The following is a 21,485-nucleotide window of genomic DNA, read 5'->3' as shown; positions in this document are numbered from 1 at the left end:
AGGGGAAGCGAATCGCCCCTCAAAACCCGCCGCCGCCTCCTGAGAGGGAAGAAAACCGCGGCGGGCGGGGGGTGTGGTCAGGTGACTCCGGCGGGCCGCCCAAGATGGCGTCGTGTCCGCGGAGCCTGAGGAGGAAGGTTTACTGGTAACCACGGCGTGGGGGAGGCGGGGGGCTGCCCCCACAGGCCCCAGGTGAACGCGCGCCTTGTGAAGGGATATGATCGTTCTGGGCTGCGTCTCAGGTGCTCGTTAAAGGTGCAGCCTGCCTGGCCATGGCTCTGAGGGAGCTGAAAGTTTGTCTTCTGGGGGTAAGTGCTGTGTGGCTGGCTCTCCACGGAGCCCCAGTGCGAGCCAGTGGAGGGAGGGAGCCCGTTGAGGGGCTGGCTTGAATGGCTCTTTCTGGTGGTGGAGAGCTTCTGCGTGAGCCCTGGAGAGGCTGTGGGCGTGGGGGTCCTCTCCTCAGGCGAAGGGTGGGTGGGCCCTGCTCCCGCCAGAGCTGCCGGCGCGCCCCGGCTGCCCGGCCCCGTCCCTGTCCCTGAGGAGACCGGGGGCCGGAAGGGCCTTCCCCTACATGGGGGGAGGTGTTTTCTAGAGGTAAATACCGCTCCTCTTTTTTTTCTGTGTTTTCCTTTAAAAAAAAGAAAAGAGAGGAAGCACGCGCATCCAGTGTATGCTTCCCTCTTCCTCGCAAGCTGTTTCGGGCTTGGAGTTCACAAAATAAATAAATAAAAAAACCTGAAATCAAACTTGTGGGAGAGAGGGAGGGGCCTGAACTTTTTTGTAGCAACATATGTAGCCTTTGAAAGCATTGCAGGTGGTGGAAATAGGAGACATCAAGCAAACTGAAGTAAAAGTTTAAAAAAAATCAAGGCAATAAAGCTGTGTGTGGGCTTGGTTTGGTCTGAGGGCTTCACCGAAGAGCCTCATGTCATCTCCACCTGTGCCTAAATCCTGTGTTGTATAGAGTATGACAGGCAGAATTGTTTTCTGCTTCTAAATGGCCACGTTGCTCTTCAGAGGGAAAATAATGTGTTTCTGTGCCCTTCGTGTCATGAAGGCGTTCGGGGTAACTACTAGCTATGGTTTGCATTCACCCAACCTGAGAAACCTTTCATTGTGTAAGAAAAAGAGAATAAGCACCCAGGAAAACTGGTCCTTGAACTCTCAGAGTCAGGGACTGCATCTATGTTTCTTTTTGTAAGATTTTTCACTGCTTATCGAGACTGTAAATGTTACAAAATACAGAACTGTGATAATACGCTTTTCCTTGAGAGGAAAACAGCTTGAAAAGATAAACACAAGCATACATACTGTACCCAAACTTATTACAGTATTCAGAAGATTCAAGAAAATGCATGAATGGTGTAAAGCTTCATTTTCAATGAAGCAGTTCTTCAGGCTTTTTCCATTAAAATTTTATTGACTCTGGAGATGTAAAGCAAAAAATTTGTCTTCACCCGTCTTAATTAAATGACCATTTAAAAAGCCCAGCTACTATTGAGAACAGTTTTACTGCTAATAGTTTGTTGAGTTATTTCACTCCTAAATATGCCTTCTAGATCTTTTTTTTTTTTAACCATGGAGTTAGTGGTGCAAATACATACATGACCCAGAATTTTCATGTTATATTTCTTGTTTTACCATTTATAGTTCTGTAGTGTTGCATTAGAAACATGTTTCAGGTGTGTCACAAGAGATTTCAAGCCTTTCATTAAGCAGGGTGGGACAGCATTAGTCAGAGGTTGAAATGTGTGTGTCACTTGTATAATTTCATGTGCTCCATTGGCATGCAAAGATGGAATACCATACTTAATTGCTGTATATTTTACTAAAAGTAGCAGATGATCTTTCTCTACTCCTGTTCAAATGGAATTTGTGCATCGCTTTGGGAAAAAAAAAAAACCCAAAACCAAACATGTTTGAATAACTGATAGTAAGAGTGAATGCAGATTTTTATATTCCTTCATAAAAAAATCTTAATTTTGTTTAGAAAATTGTAACTTATCAGAGACCTTTCATTTTTCTACTTAACAAATATAATACCTGAAGTATTTCAGCATCTAACTTCTCTGAGATTCTCTGTAAGACCATGTTATTCATACATAGTGTATTGCAAGATTGGAGGACAAAAAGAAGCAACTGTTTCTAGTAACTAAGGTCTCTTTCAACTGTTTCTGTCTTTTTGGGGTTTTTTTTTTTTTTTTTTAGGACACTGGTGTGGGCAAATCAAGTATTGTGTGGAGATTTGTAGAAGATAGCTTTGATCCCAACATCAACCCAACAATAGGGTAAGAAACTAAATGAAGTAAATGTGACTTACTCATACAATTTGGTTTTATTCTTGAATATATATTTGTACCTCCTGCATAGGTCTCTTGAGGATTTTCCATGTGTGGCAGCTAAATGTGGTAATAAACATGACTGCAGCCTTAATTAACTCATGAGCTACCTTAGGAAACGTAGGAGTGTATTCTGCACTCCTGCGGCTTCCATTTTCATGTGTAAGATCTGGACCCATTTCGTATTGTTAACTTAAGCTAACAAAAATCTTGCTGGGAGTCCTGGGTTATGGATAAATTACACCATAGATGTTTCTGTTGAAGGAACAATACACTTTTCTCATGCACTGCTCTTAAATTTCAAAGTCCAGTTTTTATACAACTACATGATTATTTTTTCTAAGGTTTTTTTTTTTTGAGTCAAGTACAATAACAAGTTTCCTAGTTTTTTTGAAGGTAGTTAATGTACTCATTCAGGTTGTAGATCTCTTCATGAATTAGTTCTAATGTTATACATCTATATACAATACACACACTGGTAAGTAACTGATTAAATTGTTAATGCAGTTGATCTCACAGCTAAGGATACTTGAACGTTGAGCCTCAGAGTAGCAATGTTATTGAGCTCAAATCTTCAAATGGATAGAAGGAAGGGGGAGCATCAGGAATTCTTGGAGTGGATGGATCTTTTTATTATTTCTTTTCCTGTCCTTTTTGCTTTGCAAGTGTCTTAGGGGCTGCTTTGCCCATAAGAAGCAATTTTTTACTTACAGGAGGACATGATTTCACTTGATGTTGAGAAGTAGGGGGGCGATGTCAATGCAACTTCCTGTCTCAGGTATCACACAGGCTCTACTACAGCTTTAACCAAAAAAGATCCTGCTGATAAAGATCAACTGTGTCTCATCCTGTCCTTCTAAAAAAAAGTGGTTCCCATGATATATATCTCTCCTCCTCCGTATACCCCCTACTTCTTTTTTTTAGTGTAAATACTGGTATTGAACTGCAAGATACTCTGTAGGAAGTATGCTTTTATTTTAATTTCCCTGTTAAAGGCAGCTTTTGAGATAGATTGCAAAGTGGTTTTCGTGGATGTTCAAGGATTGAGCATTCTTTGGTACTGCCAAATTAGCTACAGTGAAGGTTCTTGTTTGGAGGACCATGAAACTGATGTGTGGATAGTAGTCGTACTACTTTTTGCTTAAGTAGGGGTGCAGGCTGTCTTAAACATTTAAGTTCAGACCTACTGTCCACAGTAATATCAATTGCAAGCAAAACTTGTTCAGGTGGACACCATTGAAAGATCCAGGTTTTTTCTTATTATCCGAGGTGTTTGAGAAATTAGTTACCAGTCTTCGTTCCTAGTCATCCAGATACTTTTAAAATCAGAGTTTGTGAAATAGTTGGCTGATATGGGTAGTATCTACAGTGACCCAAAGTTAGCATCGTGTTCATGCGTGCAGTTCCCGGGGGAGGTAAAAGAAAAGTTTAAAGCCTGTTTAACTAGCAGGTTACCATGTATGGTAACACAGACTTAGGTTTTGCAAACATGAGTGGTGCCTATTTATTTAGTTGGGATGCTCTGTTCCATAGTTAGCCATATGTCACCACACATCTAGACTATGTGGGTTGAACATTTGAGTAACCCAGTATGGAATTTGCATTATGTCTCCAGTCACATGTGAACTGCAGCTTCCTCAAGTCTGCTTTCAGATTCTAAATTCTAAAATACTGTGCTTGATGGCTTTAGGCTCTGCATGTCTGCAAGACTGTCTAAAGCTGCAGAGCAAAGATTGTGATCTGTGATGCTTCTGTCTCAGCAGTGATACTTCATGAATGTTCAAAGTTTGTCATTCAAGTTCAAATATGGGCAGCTGTAGAAACCTTGTCAGAACTCTGCAACTGTTGTCTTCTCAGGATGCTGAGGGTGCATCCTGCTTTTCCTGACCAGCATATATCTCTAGGTATCACAGAATAGCTAGTCTTTCATTATAGCATCAACAAGGATTTATGAATGAGTATAAAAGTACTTTCAGTTGCATCTTGTTCACGTAGTTATAGTGCTTACTTGGCTGGGAGAAGCAGCTAGGAAATTTAGTAGGGAAAATGCTTGTTTTCTTACTAGAAGTCATTGAGGATAGCTCTAGTTGGAGGCTTTTGTTGATCCAAAAGTGGTTTATCTTTGAGCTGTTTGTTCTTTTTTATTTTTTTATTTTTTTAAATTGACGTCTGTCACAATGAAAGCTTCCACTTGTCAAAGAATTTTAAGAAGCATTTAACCTCTATTGTCAGGTACCATTTGTGATGTTTAATGTGATGTGAATTAGAGCAACACAGCTGTTCAGTTCAAATTGTACAAAAATGTTTTGGTTCATACGACCAAGTAAGAGAAATTTTCAGTGAGAATCTATGATTTAGGAAATTGTTTCCATATTGGCCAGAGAATTCAGAATTGATGCTGAATTTGCAGCAGTCTTAAGGAGCTGGAAGTCTTTGCTTTACAACAGATACTCTCATCACTTTATTTTCTGTTACTCATTGCTGAAATATGTCATCTAGTTAACTGTGTTGAAATGCATTGCAGTTAGACTCTCTTCAAGAATGCTGCAACCTTATATTTGGTTTCTTGAAAGAGTAATCAGCTTCAGAGATTGGTGTACTATTTGGCAAACCCTCTGAGCTTAACGAATGGGGAGAAGGTTACCTCTTGACAGTTGAAAGCTTTGCGTAATTGCTCCCTTTCCTTTTTTAAATGTAGATAGCTGTTTTGTCCCCCTGTGGAGATCATTAATATCTATACCCTGGTGGTACTTAAGATCCAAGATAAACTGAAGTTCAGAGTCTTGGAATCAGGTATTTAATGTTGTTGTTGATCACGCTGAAAGACTTTTGCTCTCTGACTCTGAATCTACAGCGAGCTTAGGATACTGTAAGAAGCTCCAGTCCAGGCCGTCTCCAGGATCCTATTCTGCATGCTATCCAAAACTGACAGTAGAACAAGTTAGGAAGTCTGCAGTATTTTCAAGTGACAGGAATTAAGCATACAAAAGGTGTTAAAGATCATAACAATAGGATCTCATATGCTTAAAATAATTATGGCATCTATAGTTCCTATCCTACAAGGATTTGAATTCAGTGTGTGGCTTTTCTAGTAAAAAATGTGCCTACAGGTAATAGATACAGCAAAGAACTCCCTCTTCTAAGAGATTAGGTCTCTGAATTCCTATTCCTGTGGAAAATACACTGATGTAAAGCAGATCAAGTAAAGCACAAAAGTACTTTACAATATTTTGCAATATCTTACTGTGAAACATCTAGAAGTTGAGGGGCAGCTGGAGCATAGGAAGAGATTATTTTTTATTGTTTGTTTTCTGGAAATGCAAGAGCCTCTGCAGACTGAAGTATATAATGACAGACAGGATTTGGGAGCTGTACAGAGTGCAGACAAAAGCAAGTTACTCATTATTGATTTTTCTGTCTTCTTAACACTTAGCAATACTGATACGAATCTCTCCTATTTTATTCCCAAGTATGGACTTACCAGCATTTATCTGAATGTTAGTACAGAGATAGAAAAAGCTGATACAAGGGGGAAGGATTTGATCTCTTTCCCTCTGGAAGCTTCTGGTATATACTTAAGTGATTTGCTGTGGTGGTTCCTCCTTTTAGGAAGAATGCTGTTAAAAAGGCTGACCTTCGTGATTATTTTTTGGTCATACATCCTTTATTTTTATCAAAAGCTACGAACAGTAAAAGCTTATAATTTGCATTCACATTCCTTCTGTTTTGTTAGTTGAATTTCATCCTCTGAGGCCCTTTGCCTCATTAATTTCAGCCTTCATGTATGAAAATCTTCATCAGTTTTGTGTGTGTGGAAGGCATTTGTATTGGAAGGTAAAACTTTTTAAAAGTTCATGGTGGTAATGCTCTAAGATGTATTTATATTCTGAAAAGCATAAACTGTAATTTTTTTTCCAGAGCCTCATTTATGACCAAGACTGTACAGTATCAAAATGAGCTGCATAAATTCCTAATTTGGGATACAGCTGGACAGGAGCGAGTAAGTAGAATCAATATCTGTGGTGATAGTTCTGGCTAGAGTTTGGGTTGCTTTTCAGCCCTGCCCTTGAAAGTCACAATGTGATCTGGTTTTACGAGCATCTATTAGAATGTCTGTTTCTATGCAGGTTTCTGTCTAGATATGGGTGCTGTGAAGATTTTTTTATTTTTCATTGTTATCATAGTTAAAGTACAAAGTTAAGGATGATTACCTAAGAAGAGGAGATTATAAAACAAAAAGACAGCCTTTAGATATCACTGAAAGGGAGTGTCATTTCAAAAGAAAACAAGGTGGGGAGGAAGCCAGCAGCTGTCTCTAGTACCATTTCTCGTTGAGTTTTAAACATTGAACTGCAGTATTTGCAGCTGGTGCAACTGGCAATATGTGAATCAAAGTGAAATGAATGATCATGTTTCATAGTACAAGTAGGCCCTGATTCTGGAAAAATGCAACTGCTAACACATTCTCTTAGCTTCAGTGTTAGGGTTATTAATGTGAGTAGGATGTGGCTTTCAAAAGCAGCATTTAAAGCAATGTTATAGGTGATAACTGATCTTTTATTATTAGTAAAGTGTTACTTCTCAAATCTGATAGTGTTAGAAGCTATGTCAAGAAATTTATTTTGAAATTTTAATTTGGTAGTTTGGGATTTTGATCTCTGCAGCGTGCATAGTTCTGAGGGGAGGCAAAAAAGTTTTCAAGAAAATGACTAGTCACATGAAATCAGTTAATTAATTTGCATGATTTTTACTTAGAATTTAAAAGGAAAATTTTGCTTCCTAGTTGACTTGCTTGTTTATGAATTACTAGTAACAGTGGTAGAAATTATAGTAGCTGTGTTAAGTGCTTATTATTGCAGTTTCTTGACTTTACTGGCAACTGTCAATTACAATGAGTTTATTTAGGATGTGAGCTAACTGTAACAAAGGTAGATACCAGAGCTGTCCCCAGCAAGAGTCAGTTTGATCAGGTTGGATTATTACTTTAGGATAATTGGCAAAAGCAACTGTACTATTTTTCAGGATTGGCTCAAGAAACAGAGAGCCCAAGCAAATAAAAAGCTGAACAAGACAAAACCCCCACCAAACCACCACCAAAACAAAAAACCAGAAACACCCAAAAAACCCACAAACAAAAAAACCCTGCTTGTGAAGGCTCAATCATCCCTGTTCAGAGCCAGTTGAACTTTGGAGTCCTGGTGGAACTGACTTGCTAGTTTTTTAGCTTGATAACAGCCGTGAGGGCTAGAAAGTAACTCAAGTGTATTTGTATTGCACTTCAGTGCTCTTGATTTTGAATGACAATTTATTTCCTTCCAGCAGCAGCATATAAAGCAAACTTATGTTGTCGGGGATGTGTCCCCGGGATATGTCCAATAGTATCCATGTTATCAGAAATATCCGAGTCCTTCCATTACTGGCAGTCAGCATTTGCTGTAAATAGTTTGTCTTAAGCGAATATCCTAGCCTGTTCTGAAATGCTAATGCTGGAATGTGAGTCTTCTGAGAGGCAGACTATGAATTTTGAGAGGCTGGTACTCTTAAATGGAAAGCTTTATAAACATGCCTGCTACGACTTGACAGGAGACATCCATTACATATTAGCATTCCATCCGGTTCACTTTAACTGTGTTTGCAAGCAATAGGAGAATACCGTAATTTGGATTCAGCACACTACAATTTGAGGAAGCATCTCTATACATGACTAGTGTGTTCCTTGTCTTTCTGTTGTTAGACTTTGAGTGATATCTCTTTGCTTTTCTTCCATATGAGTTGCATCATATCTTTATTGAAATCAAAAAAGAGGAAAGATGTCTTACATGGGCTCTGACCCAAGAGCTGTGATATCTGTGTAGCTTATGTTCCACACCTCTGAGAAGTCACTGTGAGGCTCCAATATATCCGAACCAGTGAAATGGGAGCAAGGGTATTGACTTTTAAATGATGCCAGTATCTTCATAGATGTTTCTTTCTCCAAAACACAACAGCGCTATCACGTAGAACAGACCACTTGTGACTAGTATACATGCCTTGCCCTGAAATCTGTAGCACAGTTTTCTGATCGTGCAACGCATCTGACAATGAATTACGGAACGGATCCCCTCCATGGTGATCTGGAATAATACCAAAAATGTCCACACCATTCTTCAACTAAAATGTCTCTGCTGAGCTGTGATGTGTAATGCACAGAATTCATAGGCCTGGCTTCTTGAGGACCATTTGCTGTTTTCCACTTCTAAAGCCCAGCAGCGAATGGTTCTACACTACGCTGGGCACCCCCTTGTTCTAAATGGCTTCAGGGAGTGGCTGGCTAGCTTCACTCCAAAGGTGGAAATGTGCTCTAATTCACTTCACACAGCTCATTTCCCTGCACATATGCCTTATTTCTTCTCTCATTTCTTCTATGCTAAGTTGATAGGACATTACTTACAGCAGTTAGGACTTTGCCTTCTTACCTAACAATTTTGACGGTTTCTTTGGATAATTACATTATGTCATCTTAATAATTCTGTCAAAACACAAATTGGAGGCTGGAGGGCAAGCTGAAGTCTTTGGAAAAATAGCAAAAGGAAAATTCAGTGTTTCTGGTAACATCTGTTTTGTTAATATATTTTATCTGCTGACTGCTCTTAGGTGGAAAAAAGTATCTAAGTGTTAGCAGGCAGGAAATGAGAGTAATAGAAAATCAGCAAGTGAAACTTGGTTTATGCCCAGTGTAAGTCGCCAAATAATCAAAAAGCCAGGTTGCAACCAGTCCAAGTGGTGGTTTACCAAATATGTTTCCCTTTACATTTTAGTACTTAGGAGGAAGAGAGGGATTATGTCCCAACATGAACTGAATGCCTGCCCATGTTTCCCTTTCCCACTATTAAATATTTTTATATTCTGAACTTTGTATTCAAAATCCTGTTTTCAAAACAGAATTTGAGAGCCAGATGTAAATGGTTTGGAATTCTGCTTTATAGCAAGATTTTTGTGATTTATAATATTGCTCTCAGTTGAACTGTACAAAGCAAAAGGAAATTGGTATTTTATTAGAACCAAATAAGTCTTTATGAAAAACTATATTCTATTCATGATTTTTACCCTGAGTAGGAAGATGTATGAAAGCTCTTAATCACCCATGCTTACATCAACACAGTACGTGCAGTTTACTCTGTGTTTTGAGAGTTTTGGTTGCTAGATTAGTTGTCTGGTTCTTTTTAAATTGGCAGAATATCACACTGTTTTTAAGAATGCTTGATTGATATTTTTGATGCAACTTAATCATGTGCTCTATCACTTTTTTCAGTCCTGGATTCATAACACTACCTATGCAAAGATATAGGCCTGGTTTATACCCTGCAAATGCACTACCAATCAAATACGCCTGCTGTAGATTTAATTCTGAAAATTACAATAAAATTACTGTAGCCTTTTACTCTAGCATGTTCCTTAAAGCTCTGTTTGCAACAGGACACATAGTTGTGGGCTTTTGCAGTTTTTAGTTTTAAATGTGCTTCTAACTTTTGAGGAAAAACTTAAGTGAAATCCTTAAAACCCTAAGTTAGATTACAAAGAAACAAACGTTTCTAGCATTTAAGAGTGCCATGACTGATCCATGGGGCTGGAGGTTGACACCAACTTCTGAACATTTCAGATCAGCAGTAATGTATGCTAGTTTTCTTGGAATTACTTTTTGTCCAAAATCATGAGTGTGTTAAAGAGGAAGAAGTGAATTCAATTTTGACTGTTTTCCCCTTGCTTGGTGTATAAAGTTGAGCATGTATCCTGTGGGTTTTTGTCTGTGTATGCTCTACAGTCTTTTAAATGAGAGATTTTAATCTAGTCAAAATAAGGTCAAGTTTAGCTTCCTGCTTCTAGCAGTAGGTTTGCTGCTGATCCCTAAGCTATTTATTGTTTGGCCTTTGTCAAACAATACTTTAATGGAAGTTTATGGACTACTGCAGAGCCTCTCTGTAACTATAAAGAACAGTTTTTCGCTAATGTGAACTTTAAAGCTAGTTTTCACTTTCTTCAATAATAATAATAAGGAAATCATGGAAGTCAGTGGAAGATCAGATTCATAATGTATGGTGTCTTTCTTTCAGTTTCGTGCTTTAGCCCCAATGTATTACAGAGGGTCAGCTGCAGCCATTATAGTGTATGACATCACAAAAGAGGTAAGAAATTTGATCTTGACCCAGCATTACAATTTCTGGGGGCTTTTTTGTGTGTCATGGGCCAGTTCTGACTCTTCCTCCTGTTTTTCTTTTTTCTCCATATCAGGAAACTTTCTCAACATTAAAGAACTGGGTTAAAGAGCTTCGACAGCACGGACCTCCAAACATTGTTGTAGCTATTGCAGGAAATAAGTGTGATCTTAATGACGTAAGGTAAATAACCGTTGACAGTTTAGATGTTTTCACTTAAGGCCATAGTGCTAAATATTTTAAGATTTCAAAACAGGTGAAAGGTGTAGAGCAATTTAAGCTGTTTTGCACTAGCACTGTAGTTTCACAAGGGATCTGATCTGTTTCTACTGTCAGAAGATTTGATTAGTCTGCCCCTGGACAGCCTTGCCCACTTCCTCCCCTGTGTTGGTGTGAGTATGTGTGCGACTGGGCAGTAAATGAGGGTGTAAAATAGATCCAGATTAAAACTAACCATTTAAAAAACAGGAAAACTGATCCGAGTGTATTTGTCTTCCTAACACCATGAACGCTTGCTGGCATGACAGAGGTGGGATAGCAGGGTTAGGAACGAGCAGTTTATGGGGAGGCAGGATTACCTTTTCTGGTGGCAGTGCCAAGTTACACAAGCCTAAACTGCCTGTGAAACTACAGTGTAATACAAGCTGTTTACCTCACTTTATAAGAAGTATCCCTGTCAGTCTGTAGCACCTCATTTTGTTAGGAAAAACATCGAGCCTGTTGGAAACCATTGTGTAGGTTTTTCTGACTTGCTTGTTCAGGTGCCTTCCTTCCCTGCTTAAATGTTGGGGTGGAATTGGCTGTGGCTGAAATAGTTGCAGGGAGTGGGAAAAGTTCTTGAGAAGCTTTATGAACAGCCAAACTTTCAAGAAGGCATGTACTAAAAACAAAAGAAGCCCTTTTTTATTGATGGCCTGGTTAAATAAGCCAAAATTCAGAAAGAAGGTGTGTGCAAACTTCTTGTTTTTAGATTTCATTGGAAAAGGTACCACAGCTGGTGTCTCAAAGGAAACAGATGGTTATATGTTTAAAGAACCACTGTAAAGTTAGTTCTTAGTATAGTTTTTACAAATTGTTAATATATAGCAGTTATCTATGAGCTCTAATAACTTTTGTTAGAAGTAGTATGTGTCTTGAAGGAAATATGACATAAAATTACTTTGAAGACAAATACAAGGCGTGCAGTATTAAGTCTCGTACGCTTATTTCTTGGTGTTTAGGTGGCATCGTAAATTATGTAAACAATTCAAACTAATGAGCAAGATTCCTTGTACTTCAGTCAGAGGCACTATTTGAGTCACTGATCCAAAGTCTGTGCATTTGGTATTCCAAGTCCCTTGTTACTGAAAGGAGCCTATGTTTTCTAGAAATTGTATGTAAAGTGATACAAGATACATTCTGGTCCTATCTCCACCTATCAGGGTTTGTTGGTTTTTGGTGGTTTTTTCCTGTTGTTTAAGGAAACATTACTTCATTATCAACTTGTCTTCTTAAGGATGCAGAATAACATTTTCACTTTTTGGCTCTGTTGTGTGCTCAGTCTAAATATGTTTCTGTTTGTAGCTATGTCTTCATGCTTCATGTAAAGTAAATGTTATACTAATGATCTGTGCACTGTTGTGGGATACTTGGTTTTGTAAACAGCTGTAGGAAATCCACTGGATTAGTGGAACTAATGCTTTAAGATCTTTTCAGTACATCTAAAATGCTTCTGTGTGTGAAGAATAAAGCACCCCTAACGATTGATCACAGACCTATGCTTAGAGCACTCAAGAAACAAACTCCACTGTGATGTTGTTAGATGGATTAAAGCCTTGTTTAGTTCATGATTGTGCTTCAGTGATGCTCATACCTCAAGGCAGGGAGACAGCATAGAGTGACAAATGAGCATCAGCTTCAGGATGAGGGAGCACTGTGATGACAAACAGGTTAAAAAAAAAACAAAACCAACAACCTTTTTTTAATGAGACACTTAAGATTAATCTGTCCTTTAAGATTTAAAGTATTGTGGTGTTTTTTGCATTCACAGTTTTTTCTTTACTTTGTTTTTCCAGAGAAGTCATGGAAAAAGATGCTAAAGACTATGCAGATTCCATTCATGCAGTATTTGTAGAGACAAGTGCGAAGAATGCAATAAACATTAATGAACTCTTCATAGAAATAAGTAAGTATTTAAACAGTTAATATGCCGCCTTCTGAAAGAAGTTCAAGTAGAAATTTGATTACTGTATTAGTTTGTGCTATACAGGTGAGAGTATACTGACTTAAATTTGTTACAACTAGACATGAATACAAACTGCAAAATATACAAGGTGTATAAATTCTTGATCCTCTGATGACCTCTAAATATTCCTTTTAGAGATTTTAAGCCTACTGTGATGCTGCTGGATAAATAGCAAGCAGGACACTCAGGTCAGAAGTCAGTGTCATCTTACTGTATCTGTTATTGAATGTTTCCAATTAGTACTTCCAAGATTATGCAAGGGAAAGGAAATGGCATGAGGAAGATCCAGACTTTATACAGCTGAGAAAAAAGAATTAAGTTCTCACTCCATGTTTGCACTTAGTCTAAACCAGTGCATTTTCAAAAATAACAGGAGTTCATAAATGCCAGATTACCACCTAGGAAATAGCAATTATTTTGTGTAGATTTGCCATTAGTATTTTTGTGACACCCTGAGGTTTTTTTAATTAAATTGCAAATCTTTTCTGTCTCATTCATGGCGGGGACAACAATGACAATTTTTTTGTGTGAATGAAAAGCAGACAGTGTTCCAAAATGAATTCTATGCAATATTATTTGCAGGATATGTTTCAGGCAGCAGCACCAATGTGCAGGTCTGTTTGTGGAAAGAGGACAAACAGTGATCCATTTTTGTGTGTGCTGCAATTTAGCTTTGAATAACTACAAGAAATGTTAGACTTAAGAAAATAAAATAGGGTCCTTATAAGCAGTTGACAAGCTGATCTAAGTATGTGCTGTAGATTAGCTTCCCAATTTACTGACTTAACAGTTGCTCTCTAAAATTGATCTTGAAAAAACTATTGAAAAAAAATCATAAAGCCTCCTCAGAAAAGAGTATTCAACCAGGAATAGTCAATTTTAAAGGTTGATTAGATGACTAAAGCAGCTATCTTTGCAAGTACTTCTGCGCTAAACCTGATGCAGGTGATCTACTGTGGAAATACAGGGCAAGATGGTAGTTATCAATGAAGATGTTCCATATGGTGTTGGATCCTGCAGAGTGTGTTCTCTGGGTGTTTTTATAACTTAGCTCTCCAAGTCTAGATTAGTCTGAAGTGTAAATGCTGCAAAATTAGCTTAAAACTGCCTCTACTCTTCTTTTGTGGAACCATACCTCTTACAGACATAGTGTAGACTGTTAACTGCCATCCTTCTGTTATGCAGGAATGTTGTCGTTAATAGCATACAACTGAATGCTTAGAATTAGTTTCGAGTATAATGTTTGCTATAAATTTTTTTTTCTGCCTCCTTGTAGGTCGCAGAATTCCATCAACTGACACCAACCCCCCGTCTAGTGGTAAGGGCTTCAAACTTAGAAGACAGCCATCGGTGACAAAGCGCAGCTGCTGTTGACTGATCCCTTCAAAAATCAGACTTGTTTATACAGTAGGTGGTCTTGGAAGTTAATAGTTCACATTGGGTTTATATTATCAGTCTTAGATCTTTATCTGCTGGTGTTCATACACCCAAGGTCCCACAAAAATGGACCAGTTCATCTGACATCTGTACACTCGCAGAAGAGACTGCAATCGTAATGTCAGCCTGTTTACTTAAAGAAAGTGTAGTATCTCTTGCATTCAAAGGGAATCCATCATCACTTTTTTGGCCTTGCTTGAAAGGAAGGTGACTATGTGGATGGTAGAACTGAAATGTTTAATAGTTTTGTAATCAAGATTTTAGGGGGGGGTTGTAAAAAGGAAAATGAGCACTTTTGTGGGATTTAGGGGTGGGAGAAGTCTGGAAGTTAGATGTCATTTCTTCCTTTTCTTCAGTGAGCCTTATTTTAAATTTAATTGTAGCTAATCCAAAGTACAATGGGACAGTTGATGTGAGGTGGCTACAGAATAAGCAACTGAAGACAAATAATAGGCAAATCAGTCCATCCAGTCCCTAAATCCCATTTGCACTTTTTATTTAAAGATGATATGCGCCAAGGGTGGGGACACAAGCAACAGATCTTAAACCACAGACAATCTTTTTTTTCATGCTGACTTTAATCACTTTAAGGCAAACTGATATGCTTACAGGCATCTTTTTGTTCCTACGAAGTTTTTTAACATTAAGATTTTGGTTGAAGAAAACCTTGTTGTAGTTCTGACTAAATTAAGTGGTTACTGACTAAAAGCAGATGCTGCCAGTGGTTCTGATAAGACCTAAACGTTTTTTGGGAAGCTTTTAATTGCTTGGCATGTGTGAAGTTGTTCGTATTATATTTATGAGACCAGTGTGTAAAGTATTATAAATTATGTAAAAACAGTTAAAAAAAAAAAAAGCAATCTTATACATCTTATACACTCCTTCCATTCCACACCTATGGATAAACTCCTGGGGAATCTCCACCGGGTTTTTTTCCTGCATTTTAGGTATTGTCACTGTGTGTTCATCTAGAAGCAGACTGAATTCTTTCTCTTTCAATCACATTTGGAAGGGCCAATTGAGAATGCTGTTGGTGCAGCTTGGGGTCTGTCTGAGCAAGTTTTCATCTTTGGTACACCCAGTCTTGAATGTTTTGGGCACAAAAATACAAATAGGAAATAACCTTAAGACACATGGTAATGTAGATCGTTACCTCTTGGTTCCTGGGCTTTTTCATCTGTGAGGGTTTTTTAGCAAATAGGTGTTTAGCTTATCCTGTGTTGGTTTTAGTACACTTTCAATTAAACTGTAGGTTGACCATTCCCATTTGTGCTATTTTATTTATTTTTACTTTTGATTTCTACCAGCACTAGTGAGAAACTTTATACTTTTGAATAAAAAGACCTTAATAGACCTAAGCATATACTAAAATACGCTCTTTAGTATTAGTATCAAAATGAGGTCATGCTGAGGATGCTTATTCTTTGTAATCTGTTTTTGATCATCTCAAGTATTTTCTCTGAAGCAAATGTAGAAAAGTTTGTAAGAAATGAAAGGACTTGTACTTCAGGTTAGTTTGTATTAGTGAAAATTCTTGTAGATAAAGCTATTCTGGAGCAAAACAGCTATTATAGTGAGATTTTGAATGGGTCAGTATGATTTAATGAAATTCAATGACTACATTTTTATTCACACCTTTTATTTACCCTACATTTTCAGTTATGCCTTCTTTGCTACAGTTGTACAGGCTGTGTGCTTACAGAGAGCCCAAGAAGTGTATCTTCATCAAACGAAGGCTGTTTGAAGCCCTTTTGAAACATTAGTCCTTAACAAAGCATCTCGTAGTACTATGAGATGGATTTGTGTTTGGTGTTCAGCCTGATGTATGATATAATTTCTTCTGTCACTCAAATAAGTTATGAACAGAAAACTTTAGTACTCCTAAAAATACTTGATGGAAGTGTAATTAGTAAAGAAAGAAGAGTAAGCTTGCTCTCGAACATATTTTTAATTATAAAAAAGCAATGAAATGTAGAACTTTCACAGTGGCAGTCATGGAAACCCCTAATTTCTTTGAACTATCTCAATTGTTACTCCCAGCAAATTTTTAAAAAATAAATTGTGAGGTTATCTAATTCACCTAGGTTTTTAAAACATTTTGTATTCCCAGTGCTTCAGAAGTCTATTCTATACCAAGATACCAGTTGCTTTAGTATCATAACTGTGATACAGAAAATACTGCTTTTATTAAAGTTGGTTAGTAATAAACCTGGAAATTCTTGAACTTGGAAAGATCATAGTAGGAGAAGGAAAGTCACAGATATTGGGAATATCTTTCATATAGATTAGTAGAAAAGAATTTTCCACTGTCTAAATTATTGTTATTGCCTGTTAGCATGTGGTAAAAATGGCATTTAAATCTGTTTTTCAGTGAGATAACAAAAATGGTTTAATAGTATTTATCCAAGATTTATTGACTTGAGAAGAAAATATTGGACTCCATGCAAGACTGAGAGCTAGGCTAGTATTGCGATTATTGTAGTTCTCTCCAGTCAGCGGAGAGCTCCATGTATCTTAGCAAATATTTATTATCTGCTTTCTGATCTAGGCTGACTTATTTGCTATACACCAAAATCAGACTTCAAAAACAAATGAACAAAAAACCCCACTCCAAAACACTAAAGAAGCAGCAACAATCTGGCCCTTCTCAAGTGCAGCTAAGTCTTAATGCCTCCGACTCATTTTGTTAGCAATCTGAGTGGGATGCCAGCATACTGCATATGCTTTTTGCAGTTCTGATTTTGAATTACTGCAGTTAATGAAAACATGGAAATAGTCAGTGTTTCAGATTGTCTAAACTACAAACACTGAAGTGAGGCTGCTTCTTAAGACATGCCTATTTAAAATGACAGACTGTTGATGTTAGTTTTGAGCCAAGATAACTGTTTATTGATCTGTTGGCCCTAGCTGGAATGCAGTCTTCCCTGGATGAGATGCACATGTCCATTGTTTCATTTTTGTTGGAGAAAAATGGCTACTCCTGTATTAATAATTTGTTAGGCCATCTACTTTCATCTTGTGCTAGGCTTGCTGAAATCGATTATATTTTGTCCTAACATAGCTTCTCTTTTTGGAGATATGCTAGCCTTTGAGTGTTTGGAGTGCTGATTATCAACCATTCCAACTAAATTTTTAATAACTTTTTTCTGTTAAGAAGTTGTTGAAAAAGCTCAGGATTGAAGTTTTATCCCACTATGCCTTTCTGTTTAATGAATGGAGCTCATCATAGAGACTAGACTTTCAGATACTCTCAAAGGAAGTTAATTGTAAAACAAGTTTGGAAGGGTAAAGTATCATGTGTATAAAAGATGTAATGAGGTGCACATCATATCACTGATCCAGAGCATTTTTAACTGACAAAGTATGACTATTTCAACTTCTAAACAATACCAGTTCTTTCCCATTAAAGTTACAGATTTGTGCAAAAATATCATTTGGTAAATGTTTAGTTCTTAAGCTTTGGAGCAACTTAAATGTGCTCCCCAAGTTTTGGAGGGTGCTTTCATCCAGCCGTCTAAATTACAACAGTATCTTAGCTGACTTGCAAGGCTCTTGATCTGTGCTGTGGGTAGTTTTGTAGTATATTTTATATACATGCTAAAGACTGGCATACTAAATGCCTAAATAGGTGAAATCTGAAAGCTTATGTTTAATAACAGAATCATTTAGTGGTCAGACTACTGAAAATTGTTATAGGTGCTTTGAAAAATTCTAAGGCAATTCTAACAACTTTTGCTGTTGCCAAGAAGGTAAAGACTTCGTTTATGTTACTAGATCTATGTTGAAACAAAGCCCATCACTGCACTTCAAATCCCTACTGACATCAGAGACACCCTTCCTTTAAGTGCTACAGGATCAGACAGTTAATAGTTTAGAGGGGTGTTTTATGCAGACCTGAGTCTTTGGTGTGCATAATACCAATTTAATGCTACCAGCCTGTTCAAGAAAGATTATTTACATGCTTGGGAAGAGAGTAAGAGGAGAGGAGACAATGCCTACTTACTGATTTGGAAGTCTGATCCTTTAACCTGGTTGAGAGATGTGGGATTCAGTGTGAGCAGTCATGGTTAAAGCTTCATTTAATTATCAAAAATAATTCAAGCTGAATATCTTGAATGGTTTAAAAGTTGATCTCAATAAGATTTTTGTTACAATGTTAATCCTAAATTATTCCTTAACATGAGTGTTAATTTCCAGTGTAACATATTGACTGTTAGTTGGAAAAGGAAGCTTTATCAGTGATGTTTGAATTACTTTCTTGTGAAACAGTCTATAGTGTTTATTAAGGATGGTGTAGTCTATTTGTGGTGTGCTGTGTCAGCAATCTGCAAAGACTATCTTGGGAATTGATGATTTACAGGACAGAAGCTGTCTGAACTGTGTAGCTAGTCACCCTGTAGCAAACCTCACTTATATGCAGCAATAGCTACATAGAAGTAGGAAAAATCATCTCAAACGAATCTGAATAATTCACTGACTTAAACTTTTACACTGTCTATTCATTTTCTAAAAAGCTTCATGTATCTCTCTTAAACACTTTAAACCTCTGAAAAAAAGGGGCTTTTCTGTTCATGGACAAGAGAGAAGGACAAACTTTCTTTTTTAGCAGGAAGTTGTTTTACAGTGACCTGAGACTGTATGCCACGAGACAGTTACTTGAAGCGGGAGAATTGTGTGCTTGGAACTAAGCTTCTAAAAAAATCTGCACAAAATTCTCTAAAGAAAACTGTTAAAATTTTATGTTCAGATGACATTCCTAGTAATAGATCACAGTTCTGGTAATGGTAGGTGACAGAAGATTTATAGAAATAAGATGATGGTGTGAATTACCAATGTAAGATAGAAATATAGGTTCTAGTATAAAACAGTCATGTTGGCTGTCCTTTTCAGAGTTGTATAGCTCCACCTTGTCAAAAGAAATATGCCTGAAACCAAATCTTTGTTTCTCATACAAGAATTCAGGTGCTAAAACATATTTCCCTAAAATTATTGGGCCTTCTTACACCAATGCTTGTTACTGAAAAATCACTTCTGATATTTTGGAGGTCTCAAAAGTTTGCATGCAAACCCTTTCTTAGTCAGCTAGAATCAAAAATGCATGACTCGGAGAAATCAAACAAGCATTACCAAACTTTAGCCATAAAGTGTCACAGATAACAAATCTTTCAAGGGATATAAGACTGTTCTGTGAAACCCAAGAGTACTGATGGGCTTAGTCTCTGACATGTCAAAATGATCCTAGGGTCAGCTTTTTCCTCCTTCACCCTCCTATATCCCCTCACCCCACCTTGAATTTTTAACATAGTGTTGTCAGAGTGTACGTGCTATAAACAGCTATTTAAAAATACTTAGAAAAGTTCTAGTGGCTTAGAGTTCTTGGTGCTTCCTATTTTACATGGAAAATCAAGGCAGTAGGCTGATCTGTCTCTGAAAAATTGGGATGGCACTTGGTAAAACCGCTCTTATTCTAGACTAAAGACTTCTCAAAAGAAACAATTTTGCTTTTCCCATTACATCATCCTGCAAGTTAGGGTTCTTAAATTTTTTTGTTTAAACACTAACAATGAACTTGAATAAAGTTGCTGATTACCTTTGTAAAGGTACTCTTCTTTTAAGAAGGTTGGGGTTTTCTTAATTTCTGTTATTTTTTTCACATGTGTATTATTGAACAAACCGACTGCTACTTTTGCAAGTGTTGAAGGATACAGAGCACTCTTTCTGTCATGCTCTTCATTTGCGCGAGAGTAATACTCCACCCAGTTGTTGCACTTGGATATGCTGTAACTCTGACACTTCAATAGGTTCACTGCTACTTTCTTGCCTCACTTTTACTCATGTTGCAGTATGTATTTCCTATTAAATCCACTGTATTTTCTTGACAATTTGTTCTTTGTTTCCTTATGGGATTTAGCTAATAGGTGGTGAGTGTCTCTTTCTCTTGAAAGGTTCTAGAAGTATCTGTTACGGCGGCAAATATTTGTAAACAAAAATCGTAATTCATTAGTACAGCCTTAGGAAACTGTTCTGAAAACATGGCAGCTGAGGCATGTACCACTACTGTTTTATACCACATAACGAAGGCTAAAAGCACATTCATCTGGGGGAGCAAATTATTGTGAGGTTCTAGTAACATGACGTAAACTCTTCTGTATTTTGACTTTTTTGTACTTCCTATTTCTGACCATTGTGTATCCAACATTGAAATTGTGACACAGTGAATTGATTTAAGACACAGGAATGGATTGCATTTCTGTAGCTGTAAGACATTTAAGACTTCCTGACAATCTTCCCCCTTGTATTCCTTACCCTCAGTACAATGAAGAAAGAAAGAAAGAAAAATCATTCTGAAGGTTTCTTCTAAACAAGAAACTTTGCATTTGCATTTGTGTATTCAGGGCACAAAAATAACCTGATATGCATATAGCTCTTGCAGTGTAATAAATGTTTGCCTGTAAAATTAAGCGTGAAGGTTAACCTTTGTATCAGCAATTCTTGTCCCTCTTAAGAACGTTCTGCCTTTTCATTGTAGGATTGGGTTAACCTGTTACAAAGGTTGAAAGGTCTGTGCCTTCTTACTATAGTATCTCTTACTAAAACAAACTTAAGCCGCTCAAAGTTACAGAGCACTTGCAGCACTGTAAACTGCACAAATTTACAACCATTGCTTCACTGCATGAAATGTAGTCAGATTACTAGTGATGAAATATTGTAGTGATGAATTCCCAAGCTTATGAATGTTTTGAGACTTTTTTTAGTCTTCTCTTGGGCTGGTCCTGAGAGCGTGTACAGGTTTGTCTGTATTGTTGGTTTGTAGATGCTAATGAGGAAAACCAGGCTTTTGTTCTCTCCTTTTTGTTTCAATTGTTAGACTCCCCATATAGTGCATAGAATGCAAATAAAGAAATGTTGATTTGGCATAATGTAAACAGCCTTTTCAGCTTAAGCATACATAATAAACTTTTATAGTGTAATAACATGCTAAATCACTACCAGTCTGATGTATTGTGCAAAAAAAGGTGTAAACATTTTATTAATAAAAAAGCTTTGTTTATAAGTGTGCTGTTTTGGTTTATAAATGCTTGCAAAATTCTCAATATCTTAAAAAAATAGTCTCTATAGTAATAGAACTACAGAAGAGGACTGAAAGCAATACAGAAGTGGATCTAAGTAACAATTGGAATAGCTGTTTCCAAAAGTACTGACTACTGGTCATTCAGAAACTATAGCTTTTCCCTGGTTTATGTATATACAGACAAAGGCAGAAGACAAACTTGTACAAAGAAAAAGAAGGGA

At 37.3% G+C, this 21,485-nt stretch overlaps 1 protein-coding gene across 1 annotated transcript; it reads left to right on the top strand.

Moving 5' to 3' along the window:
- The first annotated feature begins 73 nt into the window (after positions 1–73).
- On the top strand, positions 74–21,268 carry RAB22A (RAB22A, member RAS oncogene family). Its single transcript, XM_054845099.1, has 7 exons — positions 74–308; positions 2,209–2,288; positions 6,258–6,339; positions 10,430–10,501; positions 10,608–10,714; positions 12,586–12,695; positions 14,032–21,268. Exons 1-7 carry the CDS (start codon positions 273–275, stop codon positions 14,127–14,129), a joined length of 585 nt encoding a protein of 194 aa, XP_054701074.1. The 5' UTR covers positions 74–272; the 3' UTR covers positions 14,130–21,268.
- The last annotated feature ends 217 nt before the right edge of the window (positions 21,269–21,485 follow it).

The sequence above is a fragment of the Grus americana genome, chromosome 17 (genome assembly GCF_028858705.1).
Source record: "Grus americana isolate bGruAme1 chromosome 17, bGruAme1.mat, whole genome shotgun sequence".
NCBI classification, from domain to species: Eukaryota; Metazoa; Chordata; class Aves; order Gruiformes; family Gruidae; genus Grus; species Grus americana.
This window is presented reverse-complemented; position numbering and strand designations above follow the sequence as displayed.

Bases quoted from the DNA above. Each gene is read 5' to 3' on its own strand.
- RAB22A (XM_054845099.1), top strand. From the start codon at position 273: ATGGCTCTGAGGGAGCTGAAAGTTTGTCTTCTGGGG. The intron at 309-2,208 runs GTAAGTGCTGTG...TTTTTTTTTTAG, and splicing joins TGAAAGTTTGTCTTCTGGGG to GACACTGGTGTGGGCAAATC. The intron at 10,502-10,607 runs GTAAGAAATTTG...TCTCCATATCAG, and splicing joins TGTATGACATCACAAAAGAG to GAAACTTTCTCAACATTAAA.